Source organism: Ochotona curzoniae, unplaced genomic scaffold (assembly GCF_017591425.1).
Source record: "Ochotona curzoniae isolate NIBS_2020 unplaced genomic scaffold, NIBS_Ocur_1.0 contig_1, whole genome shotgun sequence".
Lineage (NCBI taxonomy): Eukaryota > Metazoa > Chordata > Mammalia > Lagomorpha > Ochotonidae > Ochotona > Ochotona curzoniae.
Genome location: NW_024464918.1, coordinates 2510536 through 2538468, shown reverse-complemented (window position 1 = coordinate 2538468; position 27933 = coordinate 2510536). Strand labels below are relative to the sequence as shown.

At 46.0% G+C, this 27933-nt stretch overlaps 1 protein-coding gene across 3 annotated transcripts in view; it reads left to right on the top strand.

Annotated features, from left to right (window-relative positions):
• Positions 1-9832: 9832 nt before the first annotated feature.
• The window catches only part of UBE2D2 (ubiquitin conjugating enzyme E2 D2), a 40403-nt gene continuing 22302 nt past the window's right edge, over positions 9833-27933 (top strand). Inside the window, exon 1 of one of the 3 annotated variants that reach the window (XM_040976549.1) lies at positions 9833-10489. In XM_040976549.1, coding sequence (XP_040832483.1) covers positions 10466-10489 — 24 coding nt within the window. In that variant the 5' untranslated portion in view covers positions 9833-10465. Of the gene's footprint in view, positions 10490-27433; positions 27552-27933 lie in introns of those variants that run through there. The other 2 variants (XM_040976391.1, XM_040976480.1) reach the window with 2 other exon arrangements.

Genomic DNA, 27933 nt, shown 5'->3' with positions numbered 1-27933 from the left:
TTTTTTCTTTGAGAAGCAGAGAGAAGGAAAGAGAAAAAAACTGCCATCTGTTGGTTCTCTCCTTAAATGGCCACAACTGCTGGAGGTAAGCCAATCTGAAGGTGGCTTCTTCAGGTCTCCCTAATGGGTACAGGATGCCCATGGACTTGGGCCATCTTCTGCTGCTTTCCCAGATCATAAGCAGAGACCTAGTTTGGAAGTGGAGCAGCTGGGACATGAACCAGTGCCCTTATGGGATGCCAGTGCTGCAAGTAGAGACTTAGCCCACTATGCCATGGCACCAGCCCCCATTATTAACTTGAAAAAAAAGTTACAGAATGGAATACTGCTTGCCATCGAAAGAGCTGGACATTGTTGCACACAAGTTGAGCGGATCTCAAAGGCAGAGCAGGGATGTGAGGGGAGCCAATCTCTAAAGATCCCATGGTATCTATTTCCATTTACCCCACACTTTCAAAATACCTAAATTATAGAGATGGGAAATAGATTAGTCATTGCCAGGGGTTAGGGATTTGGGATGTGTGTTTGTGATGATGATATGAGGGAGGTCTTTGAGGTCACGGGATAGCCTGCTTCTTGCTCTTGGTGGTGTTTGCAGGAATATGCACATGTGAGAAAATGACATAATGCTATATATACCCACTGTGCAAGCATCAATTTCTTGGTTTTGCTATTGTACTGTAATTATGTAAGATGTAACCACGGAGGGAAAATGGGTGAAGGAAACACTTGAATGCACTGTACTATTTTTGTGATTTCTTGTGAATCTATATTCTCCCCTCTTATTTTTTGAAAAATAGAGATGGAAGGCCTGGTGACGTGGCCTAGCGGCTAAAGTCCTCGCCTTGAACGCGCTAGGATCCCATATGGGATCCGGTTCTAATCCTGGCTGCTCCACTTCCCATCCAGCTCCCTGCTTATGGCCTGGGAAAGCAGTCGAGGTCAGCCCAAGGCTTTGGGACCCTGCACCCGTGTGGGAGACCTGGAGGAAGTTCCTGGATCCTGGCTTTGGATCAGCATAGCATCGGCTGTTGCGCTCACTTGGGAAGTGAATCATCGGACGGAAGATCTTCCTCTCTGTCTCTCCTACTCTCTGTATGTCTGACTTTCCAATAAATAAATAAATCTTAAAAAAAAAAAAAAGCAGAGAAAGAAAAAGAAAAATAGAGATGGAGGTAGAGACCTTCCGTCCATTGGTTCACTCTCTTGTGTGTTAGCAGGAGACTGGAGTCAGGAGCCGTGCTGGGGACTGCTGGGGACAGGACCCTGCTACTTCAGATACGAGATGTAGGAGTCCTCAACAGCATTTAATCACCATGGCAAGTGCTTGTTGAGCTTTGCGAAAAGCTTCAAAAGGTATTTGCAGAATCTTATCTTTGATAGGAGACCATTTGTTGTTAAAAAAAAAAGTTACTATTCTTTATTGTTAAATCTCATTTGTTACATTTTTCTGAAAAGATGGTTATGCTAGGAAAGAGATAATATCAAATCACTTTTTTTTTTCTTAAAAAACTTTATTTACTTATTTGAAGGGCAGAACGAGGTGGGGTGGCACGCCTTGGCTCCAGGGGCACTCTCCACATGCCTGTGTTCTAGATGGGTCCAGGTGACCCTAGGTGGGTCGCCAGGAGCCTGATGCAGGGAATGCTGGCACCGCGAGGCGGTAGCCGGGCTCAGCATGGCCGCTTTCCCAGCCATCCGCAGTGTCTGTTTACTTGGCCTGATTGCCTTCCATGGGTGCCCAAGTGTTCGGTAATGGTGGTCACCAAGCTGCACGTGGCCGGTGGCTAGGGACTGTCCCCACTGCCCCTGTCGGTCACAGGAAAGGTGTCAGGTGTCCATTGCGCCACCCTGGGGACGGCGGGTCTTCACCAGGGTCTGAGATCCCCAAACATGCCTCTCAGATGACCCTTCTGGTCCCCAGGGGCTAACTCCACAGGTACCCCAAGCTCTCTCTTGAGGAGGAGGAGGCGAACTGGCAAAAGCATTAACTGAAGCCATTCCAGAGCAGTGCTCTTTGAGAGTAACCAAAGTTACGAGTCCTGGGCCGACAAGACTTAAATGAAATCGGCTAGAACCCAAAGTTCGGTTTAGTTAACTTCTATCATAGGGAAATGAGCAGTCACGTGATCCGGGGCACCTGCTGCGCTTTGCTGAGCTCACGTGGCATTTTCGGTTGCCACCGGGAGGGAGGGAAAGGAGAAGGAATGCCCTAGCAATCAGTGGATGGTTTAGGTATCTCCGCGGAGACAGCGATTTGTCTTTAGATCACCTAGTTGTTGTTGGCAATAAAAACAAATGGCGCTTCTGATTTAAGATGGAAGAGACTCTGGAAAATGTCAAGCTAAAAGGGAAAGAGCTGAGATGGACAGTGACGGTGTGTTAAGCTGCCACTTGGGATGCCCACATCCCACAGCCAAAGTGAGTTAGAGTCCAAAGCTCCTTGGCTTGGAATCTGGTTTCCTGCCAGAGCGCTGGGAAGGTGGCAGACAATAGCTCAGGTACTGGTGTTCCTGTCACCCACCTGGAGACTGGGATGGAGCTCCCAGCCTGGCCAGTTGTTGGTGTTTTGAGGGGATAAACCATCAACCAGAACTGTCTTTCTCCTCCTTCTTCCTCTCTCCCTTCCTCTCTCCTTCTCTCTCATCTGCATTTCAAATAGATTAATAAATCTTCCAAGAATATTTTTATTTAGAAGGTGGGTTAATACTTTTAACCCACCTGATTTATTTATTTTTATTGGAAAGTCAGATATGCAGAGAGGAGGAGAGACAAAGATTTTCTGTCTACTGGATCACTCCCCAAGTGACCACAACGGCCAGAGCTGCCCTGAGCTGAAGCCAGGAGCCCAAAGCTGCTTCCAGGTCTCCCACGTGGATGTAGGGTCCCAAGGCTTTGGGCTGTCCTCCACTGCTTTCCCAGGCCATAAGTAGGCAGCTGGGTGGGAAGTGGAGCTGCCAGGATTAGAACCAGTGTGCACATGGGATCCCAGTGTGTACTGGGTGAGAACTTTAGCCACCAGGCTACTGCGCTGGGCTAATGCTTTATAGAATTTTATTTGAAAGGCAGTTACATTGAAGGCAGGAAAACAAGAAAGGAATTTTCCAAGTTCTGGTTTATCCAGATGGCTGCCAGATTGGAGTAAGGTGAAGCTAGCAGCCTGGTACTGCATCCAGGTGTCTCTTGAGTGCAGCAGCCCAAGGACTTAGGACATCTGCTGTTGCTTTCACAGCACATACTTAGCAGGGAGCTTGATCTGAAGCAGGGCAGTGAACTGGTGCTTCTGTGGTATGCTGGCATTGCCAGGTAGCTTACCCATCTGTCCCACAACACCAGCCCCTTGTTTTAGTTTCAATTCATTTTGTTTATTTCAAAAGAAGAGAGAGAATTCCAACCTGCTGAGTTCACTCTAAGTGGTTGTTATATCATGTTAAGGATTCTGAATATTTGGGGGGACATTTTTATATTTTATTAGTTTTTAAATTATTATTTTTATTTGAAAAAGAAGGAGAGGTAGATCTTCTATTTGCTTGCTGGTTCACTCCTCAAATAGCCACAAAAGCCAGAGCTGAGCTGCTCCAAAACTAGGAGCCAAGTGCACAGACCTTTAATGTTCAATTCTAGAAAGTTTGAAATTGTTCCCACCTGGGTCACCTCCACCTGGAACTATCTAGAACATTTGAACTACCCTAGAACATTTCCTTGATTTCTTTTTTAAAAAATATTTTAAAAATAAAATACAAATAAATTAAAATATCAAAAATATTTATTTATTTAAAAGGCAGACTTACACAGAGAGAGAGGAGAGACAGAGAAGTCTCCAGTATGTTTGTTTACTCCCCAAAGGCCTCAATAACTACTGCTGGGACAGGCTGAAGCCAGCAACCAGGAGCTTCTTCTGGGTCTCTCTTACTGTGGTTCAGAGTCGTCATCTACTGCTTTCCCAGGTGTATTAACAAGAAGCTGATTTGGAAATGGAGCAGCCAGGACTTGAACACACATATATTGGATGCCAGCATTAGCAGGCAGTAGCTTTACTCATTATGTCATTACGCAGGGCCATATACCTTTCTTGACAAATCACTTTTCCCAAGATACCAGTCACTTACTGACTTCAAAGATAAAAAAAAATGTAGGGCCCGGCGCGGTGGCGCAAGTGGTTAAAGGTCCTTGCCTTGCACGCCCGGGATCCCATATGGGCGCCGGTTCTAATCCCGGCAGCCCTGCTTCCCTTCCAGCTCCCTGCCTGTGGCCTGGGAAAGCAGTCAAGGACGGCCCAAAGCTTTGGGAACCTGCACCCGCGTGGGAGACCCGGAAGAGACTCCTGGCTTCGGATTGGCATAGTATCGGCCCGTTGTGCTCACTTGGGGAGTGAATCATTGGACGGAAGATCTTCCTCTCTGTCTCTCCTCTCTGTATATCCGCCTTTCCAATGAAAAAATAATAAAAATAAATCTGTAAAAAAAAATGTAGTTTTATTTTTGGACTGTATTCAATTGGAAACATATAGTCCATATTCTTTGTGTCTTTCTTCCTTTGCTCAGTCTAATTGCTTTGAGTGTACTGCAGCTTGTCTGTCTGTTGCTGTGGAGAGGATTTATCACTTGATTTGGGTTATGTATGACCAAGGCTGCTAAGTATATGCGTAAAGGTATGTTTAACATTTTTTTAGATTTATATATTTTTATTGGAAAGTCAGATATACAGAGAGGAGGAGAGACAGAGTGGGAGGTCTGTCCACTAGTTCACTCCCCCAGTCAGTCTGAAGCTAAGAGCCAGGAGCTTTTGGATCTCCCAAGCAGGGTGCAGGATCTTAAGACTTTGGGCCATCTTCTACTGTTTTCCCAGGCCACAAGCAGGGAGCTAGATGGGACGCAGAGTAGCCAGGACATGAACCAGCCCCAAAATGGGATCCTGGTGCACGCAAAGCAAGGACTTTAGCAACTAGGCCACCATGCCGGGCCCCATCTGGTTCTTTTTGAAAAGTTAAATGGGGCCCAGTGTGGTAGACTAGCAGCTAAAGTCACCACCTTGAATGCACTGGGATCCTTGACTTCAGATCAGCTCAGCTCTGGCTGTTGTGGACACTTGGGAAGTAAATCAAGGGGTAGAAGATCTTTCTCTCCCGTCTCTGGGTCTCCCACATAGGTGCAGGGTTCCAAGGTGTTGGGTCATCCTTTGTTGCTTTCTCAGGTCATAAGCAGGGAACTGGAAGGGAAGCGGAGCAGCCCACAAAGCAGTGCCCATGTGGGATCCTGGTGAATGCAAGGCAAGGAGCCATTAGGCTATCGCACTAGGCCCAGCAGACTAATTTTTAAGTTGACAATTGTGTGTGGTCCAGGAATGATGTCATAAACATCCCAATTGTCCTTAGCAGGAAATGGTTCCCTACCTCTGCACATATGTACCTTTATTGAAAATCACACTGTATTCTATAAAATGTGTCATTAGGAGACATTAATTAATAGTCTGTCTGCAGTTATTTGTAACCCAGACTGGGCTGTGGCACACACTAAAGCTGGGATCATGCCTGGTATGCGAACTTCAAGGACTCCCATACTAGGCCACTGCTCCCACTGGTGGGTCTGACAGCTGGGACCGTGGGCAGACTGAGCTAGTCAGGGCTGCAACACCCATCGGTCTGTATGTGAGCTGGGTTTGGGGGAGTGCTGAGCTAGGCTGGCCACTGCGTCTATTGGCACATGCAAGAGCCAGAATAGTTGTAGGGCAGCTGGGCTTTGCTGGACGTCTGCTGGCAAATGCTGGAACTGGGTGCAAGTCTTGTTAGGCTGACTGCAGCACTCCCTGGCATGTCCAAGATCTGGAGCTGGGAGGTGCCTAGTAGGAGGACTGTGGACATTCCTGTGCTGGGCTGCAGCTCCTGCTAATGAGCATAAGAGCTAGGGCTAGAGGCAGGCCAGGCTGGACAAGGCAGCAGCACCCATTGGCATATATTTGGCAGTTGTTCAGGCTGAGCTAAGCTGTAACATCCATGGATGCATACAAGAGCCAGCTTGGATGTGGGAGGGGTCAGACTAGACTGCTGCACATGCCAGCAGGTGCAGGAACCAGGGCTGGGGGAAGGCCAGGCGGTTATTGGGGGTCACGCCCAACTAGGCTGTAATTTCTGCTCATGTGCATAAAGGATGGATTTTTGGGAGGCTGGTTGGGCTAGGCCTCAGCACCTATTAGTTTGTATTTGACATGGGGGTAGGGACAGAACTGATTAGGCAACTGCATTCATTAGCATGTTCATAGGACAATGTGGGTGATGGACTGAACTGGACCTCATAATAGCTGTTGCACACAAGAGTAAGGTCTAAAGTCACCCCAGGAAAGGTTTCTTGAGAGACTCTCCCACTAGACCACTGGACTCACTGCAGCCATAGCGAAGATCACAGGATATGTGGTCCAACCTTGGACTTGACTGGGGCTCTTGGGTTGCTGATGCCTTTGCAGTGGACAGCATATAACATGCGTACAGGGGACATGACAGCCAGCTCATTTAGGCCAACAGAGTATCTCGAGTGTCTTGTGAGAGGATGGAAAGTAGAACAGACTGACCAGTCTTTTGGCTGAGCTTTGCAGCAAGGATGTGTGGATGCACCAGGGTACATCCTTGGAAAGATTTTTTTCAACCCCGGAGTAATTAAACCTACAACATCTTAGGACTATCACGATCCCTCAAGTGATACTCCTTAGAACACTCTTCCTCACATCTGGGTCTCTAAGATGGCATCAAATGACCGTCCCTCATCCCTGGGTGCTGATGTAGTTGGGCAGAAAGGAGCAGCCTCCTCCTCTACCCGTCCCTCCCCCCATAGAGGAGCAAAAGAAAATAATTAAAGCATTTGTTCCACCCTCCTTCACTTCTACCCTTGACCCTCCCTACCCTAATTCAGTGACCCATATGGGCATACATCCTTCTTAACTCTGTAAACAGCATTACAAATATATATATATATTTTTAAGTGAACCAGCTAGGCTCAAACTAGCATCAATGTGTGATGGCAGCACTGTAGATGGAGTTTGACCCAGGAGGACCCCAGATTTGAATTTTTTAAAAAAGATTTATTTATTTATTGGAAAGTCAGATATACAGAGAGGAGGAGAGACAGAGAGGAAGATCTTCCATCCGCTGATTCACTCCCCAAGTGACTGCAAAGGCTGATGCTATGCTGATCCGAAGCCAGGATCCAGGAACTTCGTCTGGATCTCCCACACGGGTGCAGGGTCCCAAAGCCTTGGGCCATCCTCGACGGCTTTCCCTGGCCACAAGCAGGGAACTGGATGAGAAGTGGAGCCCATATGGGATCCCGGCGCGTTCAAGGTGAGGACTTTAGCTGCTAGGCCACATCATCAGGCCCTTGAATTTGTTTTTTAGCTTTAACTTACATTACTATCAGCAAATGTCACTTAATTACAATGTCCTTTTTTTTTAAGATTTATTTTTATTATTTTTTTATTGGAAAGGCGGATATACAGAGAGGAGAGACAGAGAGGAAGATCTTCCGTCCGATGATTCACTCCCCAAGTGAGTGCAACGGCCGATGCTATGCCGATCCGAAGCCAGGAGCCTCTTCCGGGTCTCCCACGCGGGTGCAGGGTCCCAAAGCTTTGGGCCGTCCTTGACTGCTTTCCCGGGCCACAGGCAGGGAGCTGGAAGGGAAGCGGGGCTGCTGGGATAGAACCGGCGCCCATATGGGATCCCGGGCGTGCAAGGGGAGGATCTTAACCATTTGCGCCACCGCGCCAGGCCCTACAATGTCCTTTTTTATATGTTGCTAAATTTGTCATACTTAGGCTTTTTTATTAGGACTGTGAACATGCTCATGAGGCATATTGTTTAATTCTATTTTTTAATTCATTTTTATTGGAAAGTCAGATTTACAGAGAGAAGAAGAGAACAGAGAAAAAGATCTTCCATCTGCTGGTTCACTCCCCAAGTGGCTGCAATAGCCGGAACTGAGCAAATCCAAAGCCAGGAGCCAGAAACTTCTTCTGGGTTTCCCACATGGGTGCAGGGTCCTAAGGCTTTGGGCTGTTCTCTACTGCTTTCCCATGCCACAAGCAGGAAGCTGGAAGGGAAGTAGAGCAGCCAGGACACAAACTGGTACCCATATGGGATTGCAAGGTGAGGACTTTAGTCACAAGGCTATTGCACCGGGCCCCATTATTTCTGAAGTCGTATTATCTGCTATGAACAAAATCACTTTTGTTTTCCTTTATTTTTTTTAAGATTTATTTATTTTCATTACAAAGTCAGATATACAGAGAGGAGGAGAGACAGAGAGGAAGATCTTCCGTCCGATGATTCACTCCCCAAGTGAGCGCAACGGCCAGTGCTGCACTGATCCGAAGCCGAGAACCAGGAACCTCTTCTGGGTCTCCCACATGGGTGCAGGGTTCCAAGGCTTTGGGCCATCCTTGCCTGCTTTCCCAGGCCACAAGCAAGGAGCTGAATAGAAAGCGAGGCCACTGGGATTAGAACTGGTGCCCATGTGGGATCCTGGCACATGCAAGGTGAGGACTTTAGTTGCCCAACCCAAATTTTTTTAAGAAATATATTTATTTGTAAAAACAAACAAACAAACAAAAGAAACAAAAATTTCCAAGGTTCTTAACCCTTGGATAATTAGAGTATGGGTGACCTTTATTACTTTAGTGTTAATTTTTTTAATTTACTTTTTTGGAAAGGAAGATTTAGAGAGAAGGAGATACAGAAAGATCTTTTGTCTGCTCGTTCACTCCTTAAGTGGCCACAATGTCCATAGCCAAGGCCAGTCTGAATCCAAGAGCCAGGAGCTTCTTCAGGGTCTCCCACGTGGGTGGGTGCAGGGTCCCAAAGACACAAGTCATCTTCCACTGCTTTCCCTGGCCACAAGCAGGGAGCTGGATTGTAGCCACGACAGGAGTTAGCGTCTATATGGGATCCTGGTGCTTGACGGAGGATTAGCCAAACCAGGTATTACATGTGCTGATTGCATCGCATGTCTGTTTCTTGGAGCAAGTATGTTACTTTTCTAATGCACAAGCCTTTAAGAAAAAGAAAAAAGAAAAAAAAAAAAAGCTTACCAGTGGCCATTTTTGTACCTCTCCCCCCTTGGTTAAAAAAAAAAAAGTATGTGTGTGTTTGTGTATGCAATGTCCCTCTTCGTCCGCAACTAGATAACAGGTTTTCCTCACTGGGCCTGTGTTGGCTCAGCCAAGTGAGTAGGAGGTTCGCCCGCCTCTCACCCGCTGTGCGACTGTGGCAAGACCCCTCCCTTTTCTCCCTGGAAAAGATGCTTTACTAATCCCGTGACAAGTGTCCACAGCTAGCACCTGCTTGGGTCTAGATCTGGCGCCCAGAGTTTCTCCAGAAAAATAACTCCCCGCAGCCAGGATCTGCATTAGGAGGGTGTTTTTTTGTTTGTTTGTTTTTAACAAGTGGGGAGACAGGGTGCGGTGTTCTGAGGTGACTACTCACACCCGTTTGTAGCAAGGCCTGAGGCTGAGCGAGGCCAGGGCAGCTCCTCCCAGGCGGCTACCACTCAGCTCCAGCAAAGGGATCTGCCCGGACCCTTTGAAAGCCTTCAAGACAAGTCCTAGTTCTGTCACTTTCTAGCTGTTTGACCTTGGGCAAGTCCCTTCCTCCCTTAGGTGCCCTGCAACCGGCCTAAACGCCTCTCCTGGCACTAACAGCGATTCAGCAAGCCTCTGCGCGCTGCAGACATTTGTCCATTTTCAAGCAGCCACGCGCGTGGGGTACCAGGCGCGGGGGATTTTAGGGTCGCCGCGCGGGAGCGTCGAGAACCCGCGCCTCGCCTCTCGCGAGATTTCCTCTGGCAGCGCTTCGCAGCGTCATCCCCTCCTCAGCGGCCGCGGCGGCGACAGCGACGGCGCGTACGCGGCTCGCAGGGGCGGCCCGTATCCCTCCGCCGCCCGAGCGGCCCGGCCCTCCCTCTCCCGACCCGCCAATCCCCGCGCCTCCCGACCTGCCCCTCGGCCTGGGCCCACCCCGCGCTCCGGCGGCCCCACCCCGGCGGCGCCGCCCGCCCGCGCGTCCCTCGGTCCACCTGCAGCCCGCTGGAAGGCAGAGCAGTCCCTCCGGCTGTCCGACCGAGCGGCGCCCGCCGCGCCCGAGGCCTTGGGCTCTTGCTCCCCGGCGGAGGGATCCGCGGCGGTGGCGGCGGAGGAGGCGGCGCCGAGCCGGGAAGGAAGAGGCAGCTCCGGCGGCGGCGGCGGCTGGGGCGGCAGCGCATAAAGGGGGCCGCCGCCGGGTGATGCGGTGACCGCTGCGGCAGGCCCAGGAGCTGAGTGGGCCCCGCGGCCCGCAGCCTATCCCGCCGGACCCGGGCCCCTCCTTCCCCCGTCCTCTCCTGCCGACCCGCGATTCCGAGGCGGCCTCAGGCCCCCTCGTCCCTTCCCCGTCCCTCCCCTGCCCCGTCCCTGCCCGGGGGGCTACCGCCACCCGTCTCCCACCATGGCTCTGAAGAGAATCCACAAGGTAAGGCGCCCGAGGTCGGCTGCCGGGGCTCGGGCCGCGGGGACGGGCCGGCCGAGCCATCTGCGGCCTGCACTTGCCAGCCGTCTCGCCTCGGCCGGGCTTGCGGGGCCCCGATCCCGGGTCGGGCTGCCGGCGCTGGCCCCGCGGGGCGGCCTTCACACCCCACTCCCAGTGATGGCGTCCGTGGAGGCCCCGGCGCGCAGAGCCTGTGTTTAGGCCGGAGGTGTTCTCGCCCCCCGAGGATTCCTCCCCGGCCGCCTTCCCAGGCCCGCGTGGTGTTGAAGTCCCAGGGCCTCGGTCCATCCTGGTACTGCCGAGCGGGGGGCCATTGTCCGGCCAGGCCGGGGTGGGGGGTGGGGGGAGAGGCTGGGCGTTAGGCGGCCCCTTCGACAGAGGTCGAAAGAACTCCTTGCCCCATCTCTGCTCCCTCTGGCCCCCCACCTGCCCCAGTTCTTTCGGCAGAACGCTTCGAGCTCGGGCCCAAGTCGAGGGCAGCTGGAAGATGCCGATTGCCCGATCCTCAACTCTTTTCTTGAGTTCACATATCCTCCTTGTGCCGCTGCACCCAGCTTGTCCAGGAGCTGATAGAATGGGAAGTTCAGAAGGAAAAAAAAACTGATCCTGACCAGGGAGGAGGGAAGTAAAGGGAGTACCGTATTTCATCCTTAAGGTTCCCATATGTAGTCAGCAGCTTAGCACTTGAGTTTTGTAGAATTGGGTCTGATAGAAAATTGGCGAGGGTAGCAAGAAGTCATTTCAGAAATCTGAACATAGGAAACCGCTGGAGAAATTACACAAAGATTCCTTTCATTCCCTTGGCAGACTGGGTTTTGAGGTTGAAATTAGGTGATATGATCATTCGGTCAGGAGACCCTTTTAACTGAGGAGGAGTTTTACTGACTATTCTGTTAAGAAGGACTTTGCTCTTTAACAAGGAGGGTTATGTAGTTATCCCTAAAGGAGATTTCCCTTAATACAGCCTCTGGAGTATGGGCTTGGCTTAAAATTTAGCCTCTTCCCCATACTGGAAACTCTCAGTGCAATTTAGGATCATGTTTTTTCTTATAAGTGGGCAGGTAACACTGGCAGTTTTTGTTTGGCGTTCCACTTGGCTTCTCAGATTGGCTGCTTAGGGAGAAGTAGGTGCTGAGATCTTCCATCCTGAAGGATGGTGGTGATGAAGCAAGAGGAAGAGAAGCAGAGAGAAGTCAAAGTGCAGGTTCAATCACCTCAGTTCAGCAGTTGGTTTTCATTTCATTCTTGATCAGAAACCTTTGGACTGAAATCAGTCCCTTGTTTAAATTAGGTTAGATCCTTAGGAACGTTTTTTTTTACTTTGAATTTCTAACAAATGACTAATGGTGAAATTTAGAGTAAATCTTGTAATAAGATGCAGCAGAGTAGATATTGAAAGAAGCTTGACTCCAAGGCAGGGGGCTCCTGGAGAGCCAGCTGGGAGCAGGAGCTCGCCTAGCAGCTTCCACCTCCGCCCAAGGAAAGTGTTTCTGGAAAAGTATTGTAAGGCTCTCTCAGCATTTACCTGGGATGTTATCGACTTGACACCTGGTGTCTACCTGGAGGAGAAAGCTCTAATTTTAAAACCTAAAAAGGGAGTGTGAGGGTGAGTACAATTTGTGATACCTCACAGATCCAGAAATGTAGCCTTTTAATTTCTGTCTTGCCATTTGATTGTTACAGATACTTGTTTAAATAGGAAAATAGAAGTATGATTCACAAGGTACATTTTAATCTTCTAGTAAAATAATGGGCACTGGTAAGATTTATTTTGAGTTACTACATATTTTCTAGAACTTTTTTTTCTGAAATATACCATTTATTTATCTATTGAGATTTATTTATTTGCATCGGAACATCACATTTACAGAGAGAAAGAGATATGGAGGGAAAAATCTTCTCTCCACTGGTTCACTCTGTGAGTGAATGCAATGGTTGACCAGGGCTGAGTTGAGCTGAAGCCAGGAACCAGTAGCTTCTTCTGAGTCTCTCACACAAGTGCAAGGTCCCAAGGCTTTGGTTCATCCGCTACTGCTTTCCCAGGCTGTAGGAAGGGAGCTGGATGGGAAATGGAGCGGCTGGGACATGACAGGCATCCATGTGTGATCCCAGAGGTTGCAAGGCAAGGATTTAGCCACTAGGCCACTGCACTGGGCCTCCTTAATTTTTTAAAATAAGAAAATAAAGTTTGGAAGAGATAATTTGAACTTTTAAATTTGTTAACTTCTATTTTCCCTCTGGATTATAACCTGGAACCATCCTGATTTCTCTGAAACTACCAGGAATTTGAGAACTGGAATTTGTTTTTGGTATACCAGCCACAAAGATTTGGAAAGCAAAATAAAATACTTTCAAACTTCAGTATGATGCCAATTTTAAGTTGAATGATATGCTTACTAAGTGCAGGTAAAACCAGCCCTTTTGGGTCCAGCATGGTGTCCTAGTGGCTAAAGTCCTTGCTTTACACATGTTGGGATCCCATATGGGCGCCGGTTCTAATCCCACCGGCCCCACTTCCCATCCAGCTCCCTGCTTGTGGGCTGGGAGAACAGTTAAGGGTGGACCAAAGCCTTGGGACCCTGCATCCACATGGGAGACCTGGAAGAAGCTCCTGACTTCAGATTGGTTCAACTCTCTGGCCATTGTGGGAGTGAATCAGCAGATGGAAGATCTTTCTGTCTCTTCTCTCTGTATGTCTGACTTTGTAATAAAAGCAAAAAATATATATATATATATTCCTTTCTTACTCTCTACTTCTTGATATCCCAGAAGACTTGCTTGGCTTAGAAAAATTGATCTTGGGGCCTGGCACAATAGTCTAGTGGCTTAAGTTCTCACCATGCATCCACCAGAATCCTGGCTGCTCTACTCTCCTTCTGGCTCCCTACTTGTGGCCTGGGAAAGCAGTCGAGGACGGCCCAAAGCCTTGGGACCCTGCACCTGCGTGGGAGACCTAGAGGAGGAAGCTCCTGGCTTCAGATCGGCTCAGCTATGCTCCAGCCATTGCAGCCTCTTAGGAAGTGAACCTAAAGATATTTTTTTTTAAAGATTTTTTTTTTAATTGGAAAGGCAGATAGACAGAGAAGAAGATCTTCCGTCCGATGATTCACTCCCCAAGTGAGCGCAACGGCCGATGCTATGCCGATCCGAAGCAAGGAGCCAGGAGCCTCTTCCGGGTCTCCCACATGGGTGCAGGGTCCCAAGGCTTTGGGCCGTCCTTGACTGCTTTCCCAGGCCACAGGCAGGAAGCTGGATAAGAAACGGGGCTGCTGGAATTAGAACTGGCGCTCATATGGGATCCCGAGTGTGTAACCACTGTGCCATCATGCCGGGCCCCCAACCTAAAGATCTTTTTGTCTTTCTCTGTAAATCTGCCTTTCCAATAAAAATAAATTTTAAAAGAAAAAAGAAAACTGATCTTGGTCAGTTGGCATTTGTGGTCATCTTAAAACATCTGCTTAAATACCTTCTCAACTTTTGTTGTCATGAACTGCTACATCTAGGCTCTTATAACATTTTTCTAAGAACTCATTTTGCATGTTGATATCTTTAGGAATTCAGTAAGAAAGATTTACTTATTTCAAAGGCAGAGTGACAGGGGGAGAGAGAGCTCTTCCATCCACTGGTTCACTACCCTTGTTTCTTTGACAGGAATTCTACGTGTGTCTGTGTATTTGGCAGTCTTTTAAATGCCATGTCTCTTTTCGGAAAATGCTTTTGGTGGACTTCATTTTGATATCTGCTTTAGTCTTCTGACTTCATTCAGCAGTGAGCAAAGAGGGTCATAATAAACATGCAATACAGTTCTGAGCAGGGATTGGGCTCCTCTGGAGTGGTTTGTGTCTGCACCCGGAGATCCCAGCCATTCACATTTTGAGGTTTTCTGTTGACTTGATAACTCTCCAGCTTTGGTTCTGATGCTCTGAGCTCCTGCTGCCAGCAGCACCACCCCCTTTTCCAGTTGGCTGCGTCTCATCTGTTGTGGGCTAAGAAACCAGATCACGGAGCTTATTAAAATTGTGTCTAAAATAAGATCCAGTAGGCTCTGTAGAAAGGGCCTCATGTGTTCCGTGAACTGTGTGGTCTCTGGCTGATTGGAGACTTTTTTGACTAGTTTCCTGTTTTTCTTTTGACTTTTGTAATACAGATACAGGAGCCTCTGTTTTTCAAGTAGCAGCATATTGAAATACAAGGTTAATTTCTTTTTGTAGTTGTTGTTGTTATGTTTTTTTAGGAATTATGTTTTATTTATTTGCAAAGTAGAGTTACAGAGAGAAAAGGACAGATAGAGAGAGAGCTTCCATGTATAGGTTCATCCCCAAAAAGCTGCGTTGGCTGGGATTGGGCCAGGCCAGAGCCTGGAGCCTAGACCATCTTCCACTGCTCTCACTTGAATTAAGGGGACCAAGGACTTGGTCTGTCTTCCCCTGCTTTTTCACAGGATCAGAAGTGTGAAGCCCTGCTCCTTGTATTTTTATGAAGGATAAAAGACTAAAGTTAGTGTTCTATAATAACTTTTTAGATTTTTTAGTAGTTATTTATTTTTGTTGAAAAGTCAGATATACAAAGAGGAAGAGAGACCAGAAATGTCTGTCTACTGATTCGCTTCCCCAATTAGCTGCAGTGGCCATAGCTGAGCTGATTTGAAGCCAGGAACCTGGAGGTCCTCTAGTCTCCCATGCAGGTGCAGGGTTCCAAGGCTTTGGACCATCCTCTACTATCCCAGGTCGCAAGCAGGTAGCTGGGTGGGAAGTGGAACAGTGGGGATACAAACCACTGGCCATATGGAATCTGACGTGTGTAAGATTAGGCTACAATAGGCTGTAGCATTGGGCCCAGTAGCTTCTTTTTTAAAGCATTAATAGGGATATATGCATTTTAATGGTATGCTGCTACTTGTACATAAAAATTGGTGTGGATGACTTTAAAGTAATGTGAGACTCATCCCCTTATTTCAATGATAAATATTTCATTTTTTGTTTGTTTGCTTATTTTTACTTGAATGACAAATTTATAGAGATAGCGAGATATCTCATTTTCTGGTTCACTTCCCAGATAGTCAAAATGGCTTTCTGTTCTGGAGCCAGGAGCCTATAGCTTCCTCCTGGTCCCCCACGTGGGTGCGAGGGCACAAGAACTTGGACCATCCTCGACTGCTTTCTCAGACCATAGCCAGGAGTTGGATGGAAAGTGGCACAGCCAGTACTCAACAAGTGCCCACATAGAGTGTTGGCACTACAGATGGTGACTTAGCCTGCTGTGCTGTTAAATTATCAGTTAAAATATTTTATATTCTGATGCCTTCAGAGAGCAGGCAGTAACTGAAGTGAAAAGGAAAATTGATGTGCTAAAGGACAACTGTTAGCCATCTCCCTTCAAGGATTGCCATTGCCAAGATCTGTAGACCCAGTGTTAGTCACCAGGGCTCCCCACCCCTTTTTCTTAGGAAACTCAACAACCCAGATTTTTGGCAACCTGTTAATTTCAAAACAAAGCCACATATATTTTATGGTAGGCACCAGTTTAATATGTGTATTAAGAATAATGAAAGGGCCCGGCGCGGTGGCGCAAGTGGTTAAGGTCCTCGCCTTGAACGCCCAGGATCCCATATGGGCGCCGGTTCTATCCCGGCAGCCCCGCTTCCCTTCCAGCTCCCTGCCTGTGGCCCAGGAAAGCAGTCAAGGACGGCCCAAAGCTTTGGCACCCTGCACCCGTGTGGGAGACCCGGAAGAGGCTCCTGGCTTCGGATCGGCATAGCATCGGCTGTTGTGCTCACTTGGGGAGTGAATCATCGGACGGAAGATCTTCCTCTCTGTCTCTCCTCTCTGTATATCTGCCTTTCCAATAAAAAAAAATAATAAAAATAAATCTTAAAAAAAAAAAAGAATAATGGAAGATTGAGGTCCCTGAAGTAATTGGAACTGTGAAAATATTAAATCATGTAAACTTAAGTTGGTAATTAAGGTAGATAATAGAAAGCAAAATTTGAAAAATAAGTTTAGGGCCTGGCGCAGTGGCCTAGCAGCTAAAGTCCTTGCCTGAACACGCTGAAATCCCATGTGGGCTCCGGTTCAAATCCTACCAGCCCTACTTCCCATCCAGCACCCTGCTTGTGGCCTGGGAAAGCAGTAGAAGATGGCCCACCACCTTGGGACCCTGCACCTGCATGGGAGACCTGGAGGAGGTTCCTGGCTCCTGGCTTCGGATTGTCACAGCGTTGGCAGTCGAGGTCACTTGGGGAGTGAATCATCGGACAGATCTGCCTCTCCTTTCTCTGTGTCTGACTGCAATAAAAAATAAATTTTTAAAAAATTTAATCCAGCTCCCTACTAATGTGCCTTGGGAAGCAAAGCAAGATGGTCCATGTGCTAGGGCTCCTGCATCCACATAGGAGACCTGGCTATGTGTCTGTTCCAGTCCTAGGCAGTGTCACTGTTTGGGGAGCATCCAGTAGATGGAAGATCTATCCTCCCTCTACCTTTTAATTTATTTTTTTAGAATAGATTTATTTCACTTTTTGTGTTTACATAGTTGAGAAGGATAAATGCCTATGTGGACCACTGATTACAATGGGAAGGGCAAAGGAATGGTGAAAAGTGGATGAGACGACTGTTTCGAATCTTCCTTTCTGTTCTTCCTTTTTTTGGGGAAGTAGGGAGAGGTCCAAACACACTAGGACCAAAGGATGTGAGATGCCTTCAAGGTCATCCTAGGGTCCCTGTTGCGGAGCATGTTCTGAGGGTACTGCTTAAGTGTGGTTCAATAGTTCTGAGATGCTGTTGATTTTATTAATTACAGGTTATCTTTCTGCCTTTCAAATAAATAAAGCAAATATTTAGAAAACAGTTTAGTACAAGCATGGTACCGTATGTTATATTGATATTATTAAACATTAGAATTGGCTGAAGTCTTACTGAAATAATTACATAAATTAGCAAATAAGCCTGTGGAGTACTGGGAATGTAATGGCTGGTTGATTGTACATGGTTGTTCAAATCATTTCTCTTTTGGAAAGTAGAAAGAGGACAAGCTTCTCTATCTGAAGAGGCTTTTTGTGTTTTTCTTCTCCCATTCTGTTAGTAAAGGATTCTCAGTGTTACAAAGCTGACACAATTGGGAAATTTGATGGCTCTGTATTTGTCTCCCAGTACTGCAGACTAACAAGGAGGAGTTTCTGACAAGGTCCAGTTCTGCGTATTACAGTCCAACGAGACAAGGCTGCTAAAATATCTGAGGCAGTTCTCGGGGTGGGACTATCTGACTCATGCTCGCTGCTGCCAGGAACCCCCACTGCTGCATCCTGGAAGCACAAAGCACAGTTACTCTCTCTAGAGAAAAAGTTTTTATGGTTCTCGGGTAACCTTCAAAACCATAGGAAACAGCACATTTCAGGGCTGCTGCCTGAGAAGACCCTGTGACTTTACAGATAAAACTAGGGCTGGATTAGGAATCTGAACTTCTTGACTGTGTTTTTCTGGCAGGCCAAATACTACTTTTTCGTAGTTGTTACATATGTAAAAGGGAATGTTACCTTTTTTCTTTTGTTGAAAAATTTGGGCTTTTTAACATGCAGTGGAATCCTTCAGCTTTCTTTTATATCGTTGAAGGATGTCTGTGAACTCCTTTGCCGTTTATGCAAATTTCGATGTTCTGCTCTCCCATATTTTCTTTGTCAGAGTCAAATTGATTTTTTAAATCTGTACCAAATTAAGAACCGTTGTCCTACCTATTTTAAGAAAAAATAGGAATCTTACATATGAATTCTTTTAATTTTGCTTTCAGACATTAAAGCACAGCATTGAGAAACTCCAGTTACTGTTTTTAGGGTATTAGGAATTTACTGAATTTTTTCATTAGTTCTGGGAGGTTTCTGTTCTCCCAGGTTGTATGAGAATATTGTGAGTTGGAGAAGTAAATAAACTTACCCGAGATACCTTATACCAAATATTATACCAAATATTATTATTATACCTTATACCAAATATTATCTTGGGAGATCTGGGATCAGATACAGGTTGCAGTGGCTTCTGGGTTCCCTGCTGGGCTCTGGAGAAGCCCTGCTTTGCCCTTTGCTCAGCCACTGCTTTCCTTTGTGGCCTTTCTTCCAGGGCTTGTGCTCAAGTGATTATTCTTTCTTTTATAGCTCTGATGTTTTCTTCCCTTAGCATCCATACCCAGTTAAAGTTTCTTCGCTCCATTCTTGTAAAACAAATGTTTTTTTTTTGTTTTTTTAAAAGATTTATTTTATTTTTATTGGAAAGGCGGATATACAGAGAGGAGAGACAGAGGAAGATCTTCCTTCCGATGATTCACTCCCCAGGCAGCCACAACGGCTGGGACTGAGCCAATCCGAAACCCAGAGCCTCTTCCAGGTCTCCCACATGGGTGCAGGGTCCCAATGCTTTGGGCTGTCCTTGACTGCTTTCCCAGGCCACAGGCAGGGAGCTGGATGGGAAGTGGGGCTGCCGGGATTAGAACAGGCACCCATATGGGATCCCGGGCATTCAAGGCGAGGACCTTAACCACTGTGCCATCGCGCCAGGTCCCAACAAATAAAATGTAAAACCATCTATTCCCTCTCGCCCTAGAGCAGCTTCCTTTCTCTTCTGTATTCCTCCTATTTCTGAAATTTCATTGGCAAAATTCTTGAAATTCTACTCCCTACAATGAGCTTGTTTGGTAAGGTCACTGATGATTCCTAATTGCCAAATTCAATAGATGCCTCCGTTTTTAATGTTTATATCAGTTATCATGTTTGTCACTCATTTCCCATAGCTTCTGAAAAGTTGCTTTCTCTTCCTTGAATCCAGTGTTTCCGAACTTTATTAGGTTGGTTTGTGAAATGATGTATACTTTTAATTTTACAGTGTCAGAGCCTAGTGGGCAAGTCCTCACCTTGCATGCACCAGGATGCCATATGGGTACCGGTTAGTACCCTGGCAGCTCCACTTCCCTTCCAGCTCCCTGCTTGTGGCCTGGGAATACAGTGGAGGACGACTCAAATCCTTGGGACCTGAACCTATGTGGGAGACCCAGAAGAAGCTCATGGCTCCTGGCTTTGAATCTGCTCAGCCCGGGTCATTGAGGCCACTTGGGGAGTGAATCAGCAATTGGAAGATCTTTGTCTCTCCTCTATGTAATTCTGACTTTCCAATAAAAATAAATAAATAAATATATAAAAAATATATATATATATAAACATAAAATCACAAGTAAATAAATTATTAAAACTATTAAAGTGAAAGTTTTTATATAAAGTAATACACTTTTTTTTTTAAGATTTATTTTATTTTTATTGGAAAGGCGGATATACAGAGAGCAGAGACAGAGAGGAAGATCTTCCTTCTGATGATTCACTCCCCAAGTGAGCGCAACGGCCGATGCTATGCCGATCCGAAGCCAGGAGCCTCTTCCGGGTCTCCCACGCGGGTGCAGGGTCCCAAAGCTTTGGGCCGTCCTTGACTGCTTTCCCGGGCCACAGGCAGGGAGCTAGGGAGCTGGAAGGGAAGCGGGGCCGCCTGGATAGAACCGGCACCCACGTGGGATCCCGGGGTGTGCAAGGTGAGGACCCTAACCACTGCGCCATCGCACTGGGCCCAAAACACTTTTAATAATAGTATTTTTACTTAAATACTAAAAATAGTTTTCATCAATACATACAAATAACATTCACAATGTTATGTTGTAATTAGAGTAAGCAGATTTCAGACTGATACATGTACCAGAAGAAAAATATAAACTGCGTAAATTTCAGTGTTTTTTTTGAAAGATATCTTTGTGCAATTAAAATAAATAAATAGATATACAGAGAGGAACATCTTCCTTCTGATGGTTCACTCCCCAAGTGGCCGCAAATGGCTGGAGCTGAGCCAAACCGAAGCCAGGAGCCAGGAACTTCTGTGCCAGGCCCAAATTTCAGTTAGGCTACTGCTGAAGTTGTCCATATATAGGTCATCCAACTTTTCTGAAAAATAGAAATCTATTATGTGCTCATGTTAATTGAAAATGAAATTTTGAACAAAAACATAGCCTTCTTAATTACTATAAAGCATATTATTGTCTCATGGGAAATGATGCTGTAATTGAAATAGTTCTGGTTGTTCTTTGTCAAGTCATTTTCTTTTGATCTATGTAATTTCCCTTCTGTAGAGAATCTCTTTTCACTCCATGCTTTTCCTATTCCTATTTTTTTTTTTAATTTATTTAGTCTTACACTGTTAGCATTTATTTAAGTGAAAGGCAGAGTTACAGGGAGAAGCAGAGAAAGAATCTGTCTTCTAAGGGCTGGTTCACATCCCCCAATGCCACACAATGGTCAGAGCTGGGCCAGATCTACGCCAGGAGACAGGAGTTTCATTTGGGACTACCCCATGGGTGCAGGGGCCCCAAGTGCAGGAAACTGGATCTGAAGAGGAGCAGCTGGTATTTCAACTAGTGCCCATATGGAATGTGGGCTCTGTAGGTATTGGCTTTTTTTTTTAAGGATTTATTTGTTTATTTGTTCATTTGTTTTTATTGGAAAGGCAGATTAGCAGAAGGAGAGAAAGATCTTCCATCTGCTGCTTCACTCCCCAATGGCTGCAACAGCAAGAGCTGAACTGATTCAAAGCACAGAGCTGGGAGCTTCCTGAAGGATTCCCATGCAGGTTCAGGGTCCCAGGCTTTGAGCCATTCTCTACTGCTTTCCCAGGCCACAAGCAGCTAGTTGGACAGATAGTGGAACAGTCGGGGTTTGAACAAGGCAGTGTGATATGGGATGTTGGCATCTGATGGACAACATAATTTATAAGCTACTTGCCTGCCCCCTCTTTATTTAAGGAGTTCCCCTATGCCTCTTTGACTTGGAATAGTTTTTTCTAAGATTTATTTTACTTTTATTGGAAAGGCAGATATATAGAGAGCAGAGACAGAGAGGAAGATCTTCCTTCCGATGATTCACTCCCCAAGTGAGTGCAACGGCCGATGCTATGTCGATCCGAAGCCAGGATCCAGGAACTTCGTCCGGGTCTCCCACGCGGGTGCAGGGTCCCAAAGCTTTGGGCCATCCTTGACTGCTTTCCCAGGCCACAGGCAGGGAGCTGGATGGGAAGTGGGGCCGCCGGGATTAGAACCGGCACCCATATGGGATCCCGGGCGTGCAAGGCGAGGACCTTAACCACTGTGCCATCGCACTGGGCCCGACTTGTAATAGTTTTAAAATTTATTTCAAACGCAAGGTTACATGCGGATAGAGGGAGAGACAATGAAATGGGTACAACAGCTAGGCTGAACCAGACTTACCAGGTGCCAGGAGCTGCTTTTGGTTTCCCAAGGCCATCTTGGACCATCTGCTACTGTTTTCTCAGGTACATTAATAGGGCGCTTGGGTGGGAAGTGGAGCAGTGGGAACTCACTTGAGCCCTTGTGGATGCTGGTGTTGGTAGGTGGCAGTCTTGTCCACTACATTTTATAATGCTGGTTCCAATGAAAAGTATCTTGATTAGTATTTCTTAGGAAAAGCAGCAAATTCTTTTACATTTTCATAATAGCCATCAAAATGAGGAGATTTATGTTAATACCTTGTGGCCCTCAGATCCTCACAGCCCACCTGAGTGTGCCAGTCATCCCAGTATTGCTTAAAGGAAAGAATATAGTTCAGAGTTCAGTGTTGCATTTAGTTATTGTGTCTCTGATCTGAAACAGTTTCTCAATCTTTCTTGACTTTATTACCTTGACACTTTTAAGAATTGCAGTCTGTTACTTTGTAGAATGTCTTAATTTGAGTTTGTCTCAATCCTTTATGATTGGATCTACCTTATATGTCCTGGGAATGTCTAAGAAGTGTTGCTGTGTCTCTGCTTTGCATTTTGTCAAGTGATGCTTTATTTTAGTTTGTTTTTTCTACATTCTGTCAGTTGAGATGTAATTTTAATTTGGCCCATTGCTAAGATTTTTTGCTTCCATAACTTAGTTAAGGAGCTGTCTACCAGGGTTTCTGCTATGCATAAGTACTTCAGAAGACCCTATGGAAAATGAAATGGCTTAAAGGGCCAGGACAGGTCAGGCTGAAGGTGGGAGCTTCTTCCAGGTCCCCCATGTGGAGACAGGGACCCAATCACTAGGACCGTTTTCCACTGCTTTTCCCGGTGCTTTAACAGGGAACTGGATTGTAAAGGGAGCAGCCGGTATTCAAATGGGCACCCATATGTGGTATTGGTGTAGTAATCAATGGCCTTACCTACTGTGCTGGCCCCAAGTCATCTGTCATTTTGTTGACATTTGTTGGTTTCATTAACTCCATCTTCTGTTTTCCCTTTTTAAAAAAAATTGAGAGAGAGAACATGCTTCCGCATCTACTACTTGGTTCCCCAAAAAAGATTGGTGGGGAAGAAGCCAGGTATCGGGAACCCAGTTAGCTGAGGCATCACTGCCCATGATGTATATGGCCCTGGAACTGCATCGCCAGATCAAATGCCTGTCCCTGTGTTATTGTTCTTTCTTTAGTTTATATTGAGCATTGGACTTTCTGGACTTGTACTCTTTGGCGTCTATGAATTTGTTTATTTTGGATGTTTTATGTAAATGGAATCCTGCCTTTTGTGTCTGGCTGCTTTGACTTAGCAGTGCTTTCAAGGTTCATATTTCATTTGTTTTCATTGCTGAATCATGCTCCATTGAATGGATATACCACATTTTAAAAAAAGGTTTATTTACTGAATTATTTGAAAGAGCTGAAATAGGGAGAGACATCTTCTGTCCTCAGGCTTATTTCCCAGATGGCAACAGCTGCTGATCTGGACAAGGCTGAAGCCAGGAACTAGGAACTCCATCCATCCTTATCTTCTACTTAGAAAGTAGAAGCCTAAGCACTTGGGCCATCTGCTGCTTTTCTGGGGCACGTTATCAGGAAGCAGATTGGAAGTGGAGCTGGATTGGTTCATGAACCCGTAACCATATGGGATGCCAGCATTGCCAAAAACAAAACAAAACAAAACAAAAAACAGCAGCCACGGCAATGACCCCAGTACCACGTTTTCTTTTTACATTTGTCAATTGACTTGGTCTCATTTTGTAACTACTAAGAATTATGCTGCTCCTAAACATGTTTTGTATAAAGGTGTTTTTATGTTTCCTCTATTATATAAGCTTAATAGTGAAATTTCTGGGTGATGTAGTAATTCTCTGTTTAGCTTTTTTTTAAAAAATATATATATATATATATATTTAAAATTTTGAATTATGCGGTACAATGTGGTATAGACTGGGATTCCCCCCCAAACTCCCACCCCGACAGATTTTCCCCATTTTACTGCAATGGTATAGTCATTCATAAGGAATCATAATTCTATCAGTCTCTTATTTATCCTGACATTGTTGGTACAGACAATGTCAGACAGTCCAGCATTTATGAAATGCCAGATTGCTTTCAAGAATGAGAAACCAGCAATGTATAAGGGTTACAATTTTTCTAGTTAATCATCAATGCTGTTCTTTTGTTTAAAAGATTTGTTTGGGGCCCGATATGATAGCCTAGTGGCTAAATTCTCTTCCTTGAGTACTCTGGGATTATATGGGTGCTGGTTCGTGTCCCAGCTGCTTCTTGCATGTGGTCTGGGAAAGTAGTAGAGGATGGCTCAAAGCTTTGGGACCACACATCTGCATGAGAGACCACGAAAGAAGCTCCTGGCTCCTGGCTTTGGATCGGCTCAGCTGCAACTCTTGTGGCCTTTTGGGGAAGGAACCAGCGGAGGGAAGATCTTTCTCTTTTCTTATCTGTGTATTAGCCTTTCCAGTCAAAAAAAATTTTTTTCAAAAAAAATTTTATCAATTGACTTGGTGTCACTTTGTAGCTACTGAGAATTATGCTGCTCCTAAACATGATTTGTATGAAGGTGTTCCTATGTTTCCTGTATTACATAAGCTTAATAGTGATAATTTTTGTTTATTTGTTTGGCTTTCAAGACTTGTTGTTGGGCCCAACACAGTGGCCTAGCGGCTTAAGTCCTCACTTTGAATGCGCCGGGATCCCATATGGACGCCTGTTCTAATCCCAGCAGCTCCACTTCCCATCCAGCTCCCTGCTTGTGGCCTGGGAAAGCAGTCGAGGATGGCCCAAAGCTTTGGGACCCTGCACCCATGTGGGAGACCTGGAAGAAGTTCCTGGCTCCTGGCTTTGGATCGGCACAGCACTGGCCATCGTGGTCACCTTGGGAGTGAATCATGGGATGGAAGATCTTCCTCTCTGTATATTTGACTTTGCAATAAAACCAAAATAAATCTTTAAAAAGGAAAGACTTTTGCTGTTGATTTGAAAGACAGAATGACAGAGTAGAAGAGACAAAGAGAAACAGCTTTTCATCTGCTGGTTCATTTCCCAAATGGCCACAGCAGCCGATGTGGATCCAGTTTGGAGGCAGAAGGCAGGAACTTCATGTATGTCTTCCACGTGAGTTGCAGGTGCCTAGGTACTTGGATCATTGTCTGCTGCTTTCCAAGGCACATCTTCAGGGAGCTGGATAGGATTCAAACCTATGCTCTGCTATGAGGTGGTGACGTAGCCAGTGACCACTTGACCTACTGCACCACAGTGCTGGCCCCTTTATTATTTTGAATCTAACTTTCTTAGTGGATGCAAAAGTTGTGTCTCATTTGGTGATTTTCATTTCTGTAATAAGTAAAGATGCTGAACATTTTTATGTATTTTTTACCATTTGTATATATTTGGAGAAATATTAATTTAAATTGTTTGCTTATTTTTAAAAAGTATTTTTACGGGCCCGGCGTGGTGGCGCAAGTGGTTAAAGGTCCTCGCCTTGCACGCCCGGGATCCCATATGGGTGCCGGTTCTAATCCCGGCAGCCCCGCTTCCCTTCCAGCTCCCTGCCTGTGGCCTGGGAAAGCAGTCGAGGACGGCCCAAAGCTTTGGGAACCTGCACCCGCGTGGGAGACCCGGAAGAGGCTCCTGGCTTCGGATCGGCATAGTATCGGCCCGTTGCGCTCACTTGGGGAGTGAATCATTGGACGGAAGATCTTCCTCTCTGTCTCTCCTCTCTGTATATCCGCCTTTCCAATGAAAAAATAATAAAAAATAATAATAATAATAAAAGTATTTTTACTAGAAAGGCAGATTTACAGAGAAGAGACAGAAAGAGCTTTCATCAGCTGGTCCACATCCCAAATAGCCACGTTCACCAGAGCTGAGTTGATTGGAAGCTAGCATCCAGGAGCTTCTTCCAGGTCTCCCACTTGGGTTCAGGGTCCCCAGGCTTTGGGCCATTCTTGACTGCTTTCCCAGGCCACCAGCAGGGAGGTAGATGGGAAGTAGAACAGCGGGGATGCAAACTAGCACTGATGTGATCCTGACACTTGCAAGGGAAGGAGTAGCCAATTGAGCTATTGTGCCAGGTCTAAGGTATTTTTAAAATATATTCTGGGTACTAAATGCTTAACAGCTATATTACAGTAGTCCTCCATTATGCATAGTTCTGCCTGCCTTGGTTTCAGTTACCCATGTTTAACTATGGTTGAAAATATTAAATGGAAATAGCAAGATATAAGCATCTCTTAAGTTTTAAATTGTACACTGTGAAAGTTCTGACTCGCTCTGTCCACCTGCGTGATGAATCAGTCTTTGGGTTTAGTGTTTCCATGCTATATATGCCACCTCTCCGTCAGTTGAATCACTTAGCTGCTATGTTGCTGTCAAGGCCATCATAATTGTGAGGTGCTTGTGTTTAGGTAACAGCACCTACCTCATTCATCTCATCATTCAGGTGTTACATCATCACAAGAAGGCTAAATATAGTCAAATATGATATTTTGAGAATGTGACTACTTTCACGTATATTTTATGGCTACTGTTTATTTATTTAGATATTTTAAGATTTTGTTTTTTCTATTGCAAAGTCAGATATAAAGAGAGGAGGAGAGACAGAGAGGAAGATCTTTCATCCCATGATTCACTTCCCAAGTGAGCACAACGGCCGATGCTATGCTGATCCAAAGCCAGGAGCCAGGAACTTCCTCCAGGTCTCCCACATGGGTGCAGGGTCCCAAGGCTTTGGGCCATCCTCGACTGTTTTCCCAGACCACAAGCAGGGAGCTGGATGGAAAGTGGAGCTACTGGGATTAGAACAGGCGCCCATATGGGATCCCAGCACATTCAAGGTTAGGACTTTAGCCACTAGGCCACCACGTTGGGCCCTACTGTGTATTATTAATTATTGGTGTCAATCTCTTATTGTTATAAGTTATTTTAAAATTATTGTTATGGCATAGCAGGTAAAGCTTCTACCTGGGATGCTGGAGTCCCATATGGGCACTTGTTTGATTCTCAGCTTCTCCTGTTATGATACAGCTTCCTATTATGTGCCTGGGAAAGCAGTGGAAAATGGCCCAAGTACTTGAATCCTTGTACCCCCTCGCACCACCACTGCAACCCTGCCATATACAATGATTATTCTGTTTTCTGTGTCTATGCTAAAATATATTTATTTTATTTGAAAGGCATAGTTAGAGAAGCAATCGTTCACCTGCCGATTCACTCCCCAAAATGGCCACAACAGTCAGAGCTAAGCTGTTCTAATGCTGGGAGCCAGGAGCCTCCTCCAGGTATGCCATGTGGGTGTCAGGGCCCAGGCAGTTGGGCCATCCTCTGCTGGTTTTCCAGGCACATTAGCAGGGAGCTAGATTGGAAGTGAAACAGCCAGATTCAAACTGGTGTCCATATAGGCTTCCGTTGCCACAGGTGCAGGCTAATCACTTACCCTGCTAACCACTGTATTGAGTTTCATATTCTGGGATGTGAGTCCTGTGACTTATTTGTTTTAAAGGGTTGTTTGTTAGGTTTTCAGGGTCTCTTGCAATGTTTGTATGAATTTTAGGATTAGGTAATCTATTTCTGGAAACAAGCTGGAATTTTTTTTTGGGGGGGGGGGGAAAGGCAGATGTACAGAGAGAAGGAGATAAAGACAGACAGACTCAGGGCTGGTCCAGGCTAAAATCAAGAATGAGGAGCTTCATCTTCCACAGAGGTGGCAGGGGCTCAAGTATTCTGTTGTTTTCCCAGGTGTATTAGCAGAGAGCTGGATCAGAAGTGGGTTAGCCTAGACACAAACTGTTGCTCATATGGGATGCCAGCATCACAGGTAGCGACTTAGTTTCACTAGACCAGAACACTGACTTGTATAAGCTTTGTTTCTGTCTTTGTTTTTAAGATTTGTTCATTTGAAAGGTAGAGTGACAGAAGGGGAGAGATGAAGAAAGAGATGTTATTCGCTGCTTCCCTCCTCAGATGGGTGCTATGGTTGGGACTGGGCCAGACTGAAACAAAGAGGAAGGAACTGCATTTGGATCTTCAGGATGGGTAGCAGGGTCCCCAGTACTTGGCCTGTTTTCCATTGCCTTCCCATATGCGTTAGAGGAACCTGGATTAGAAGCAGAGTAGCTGG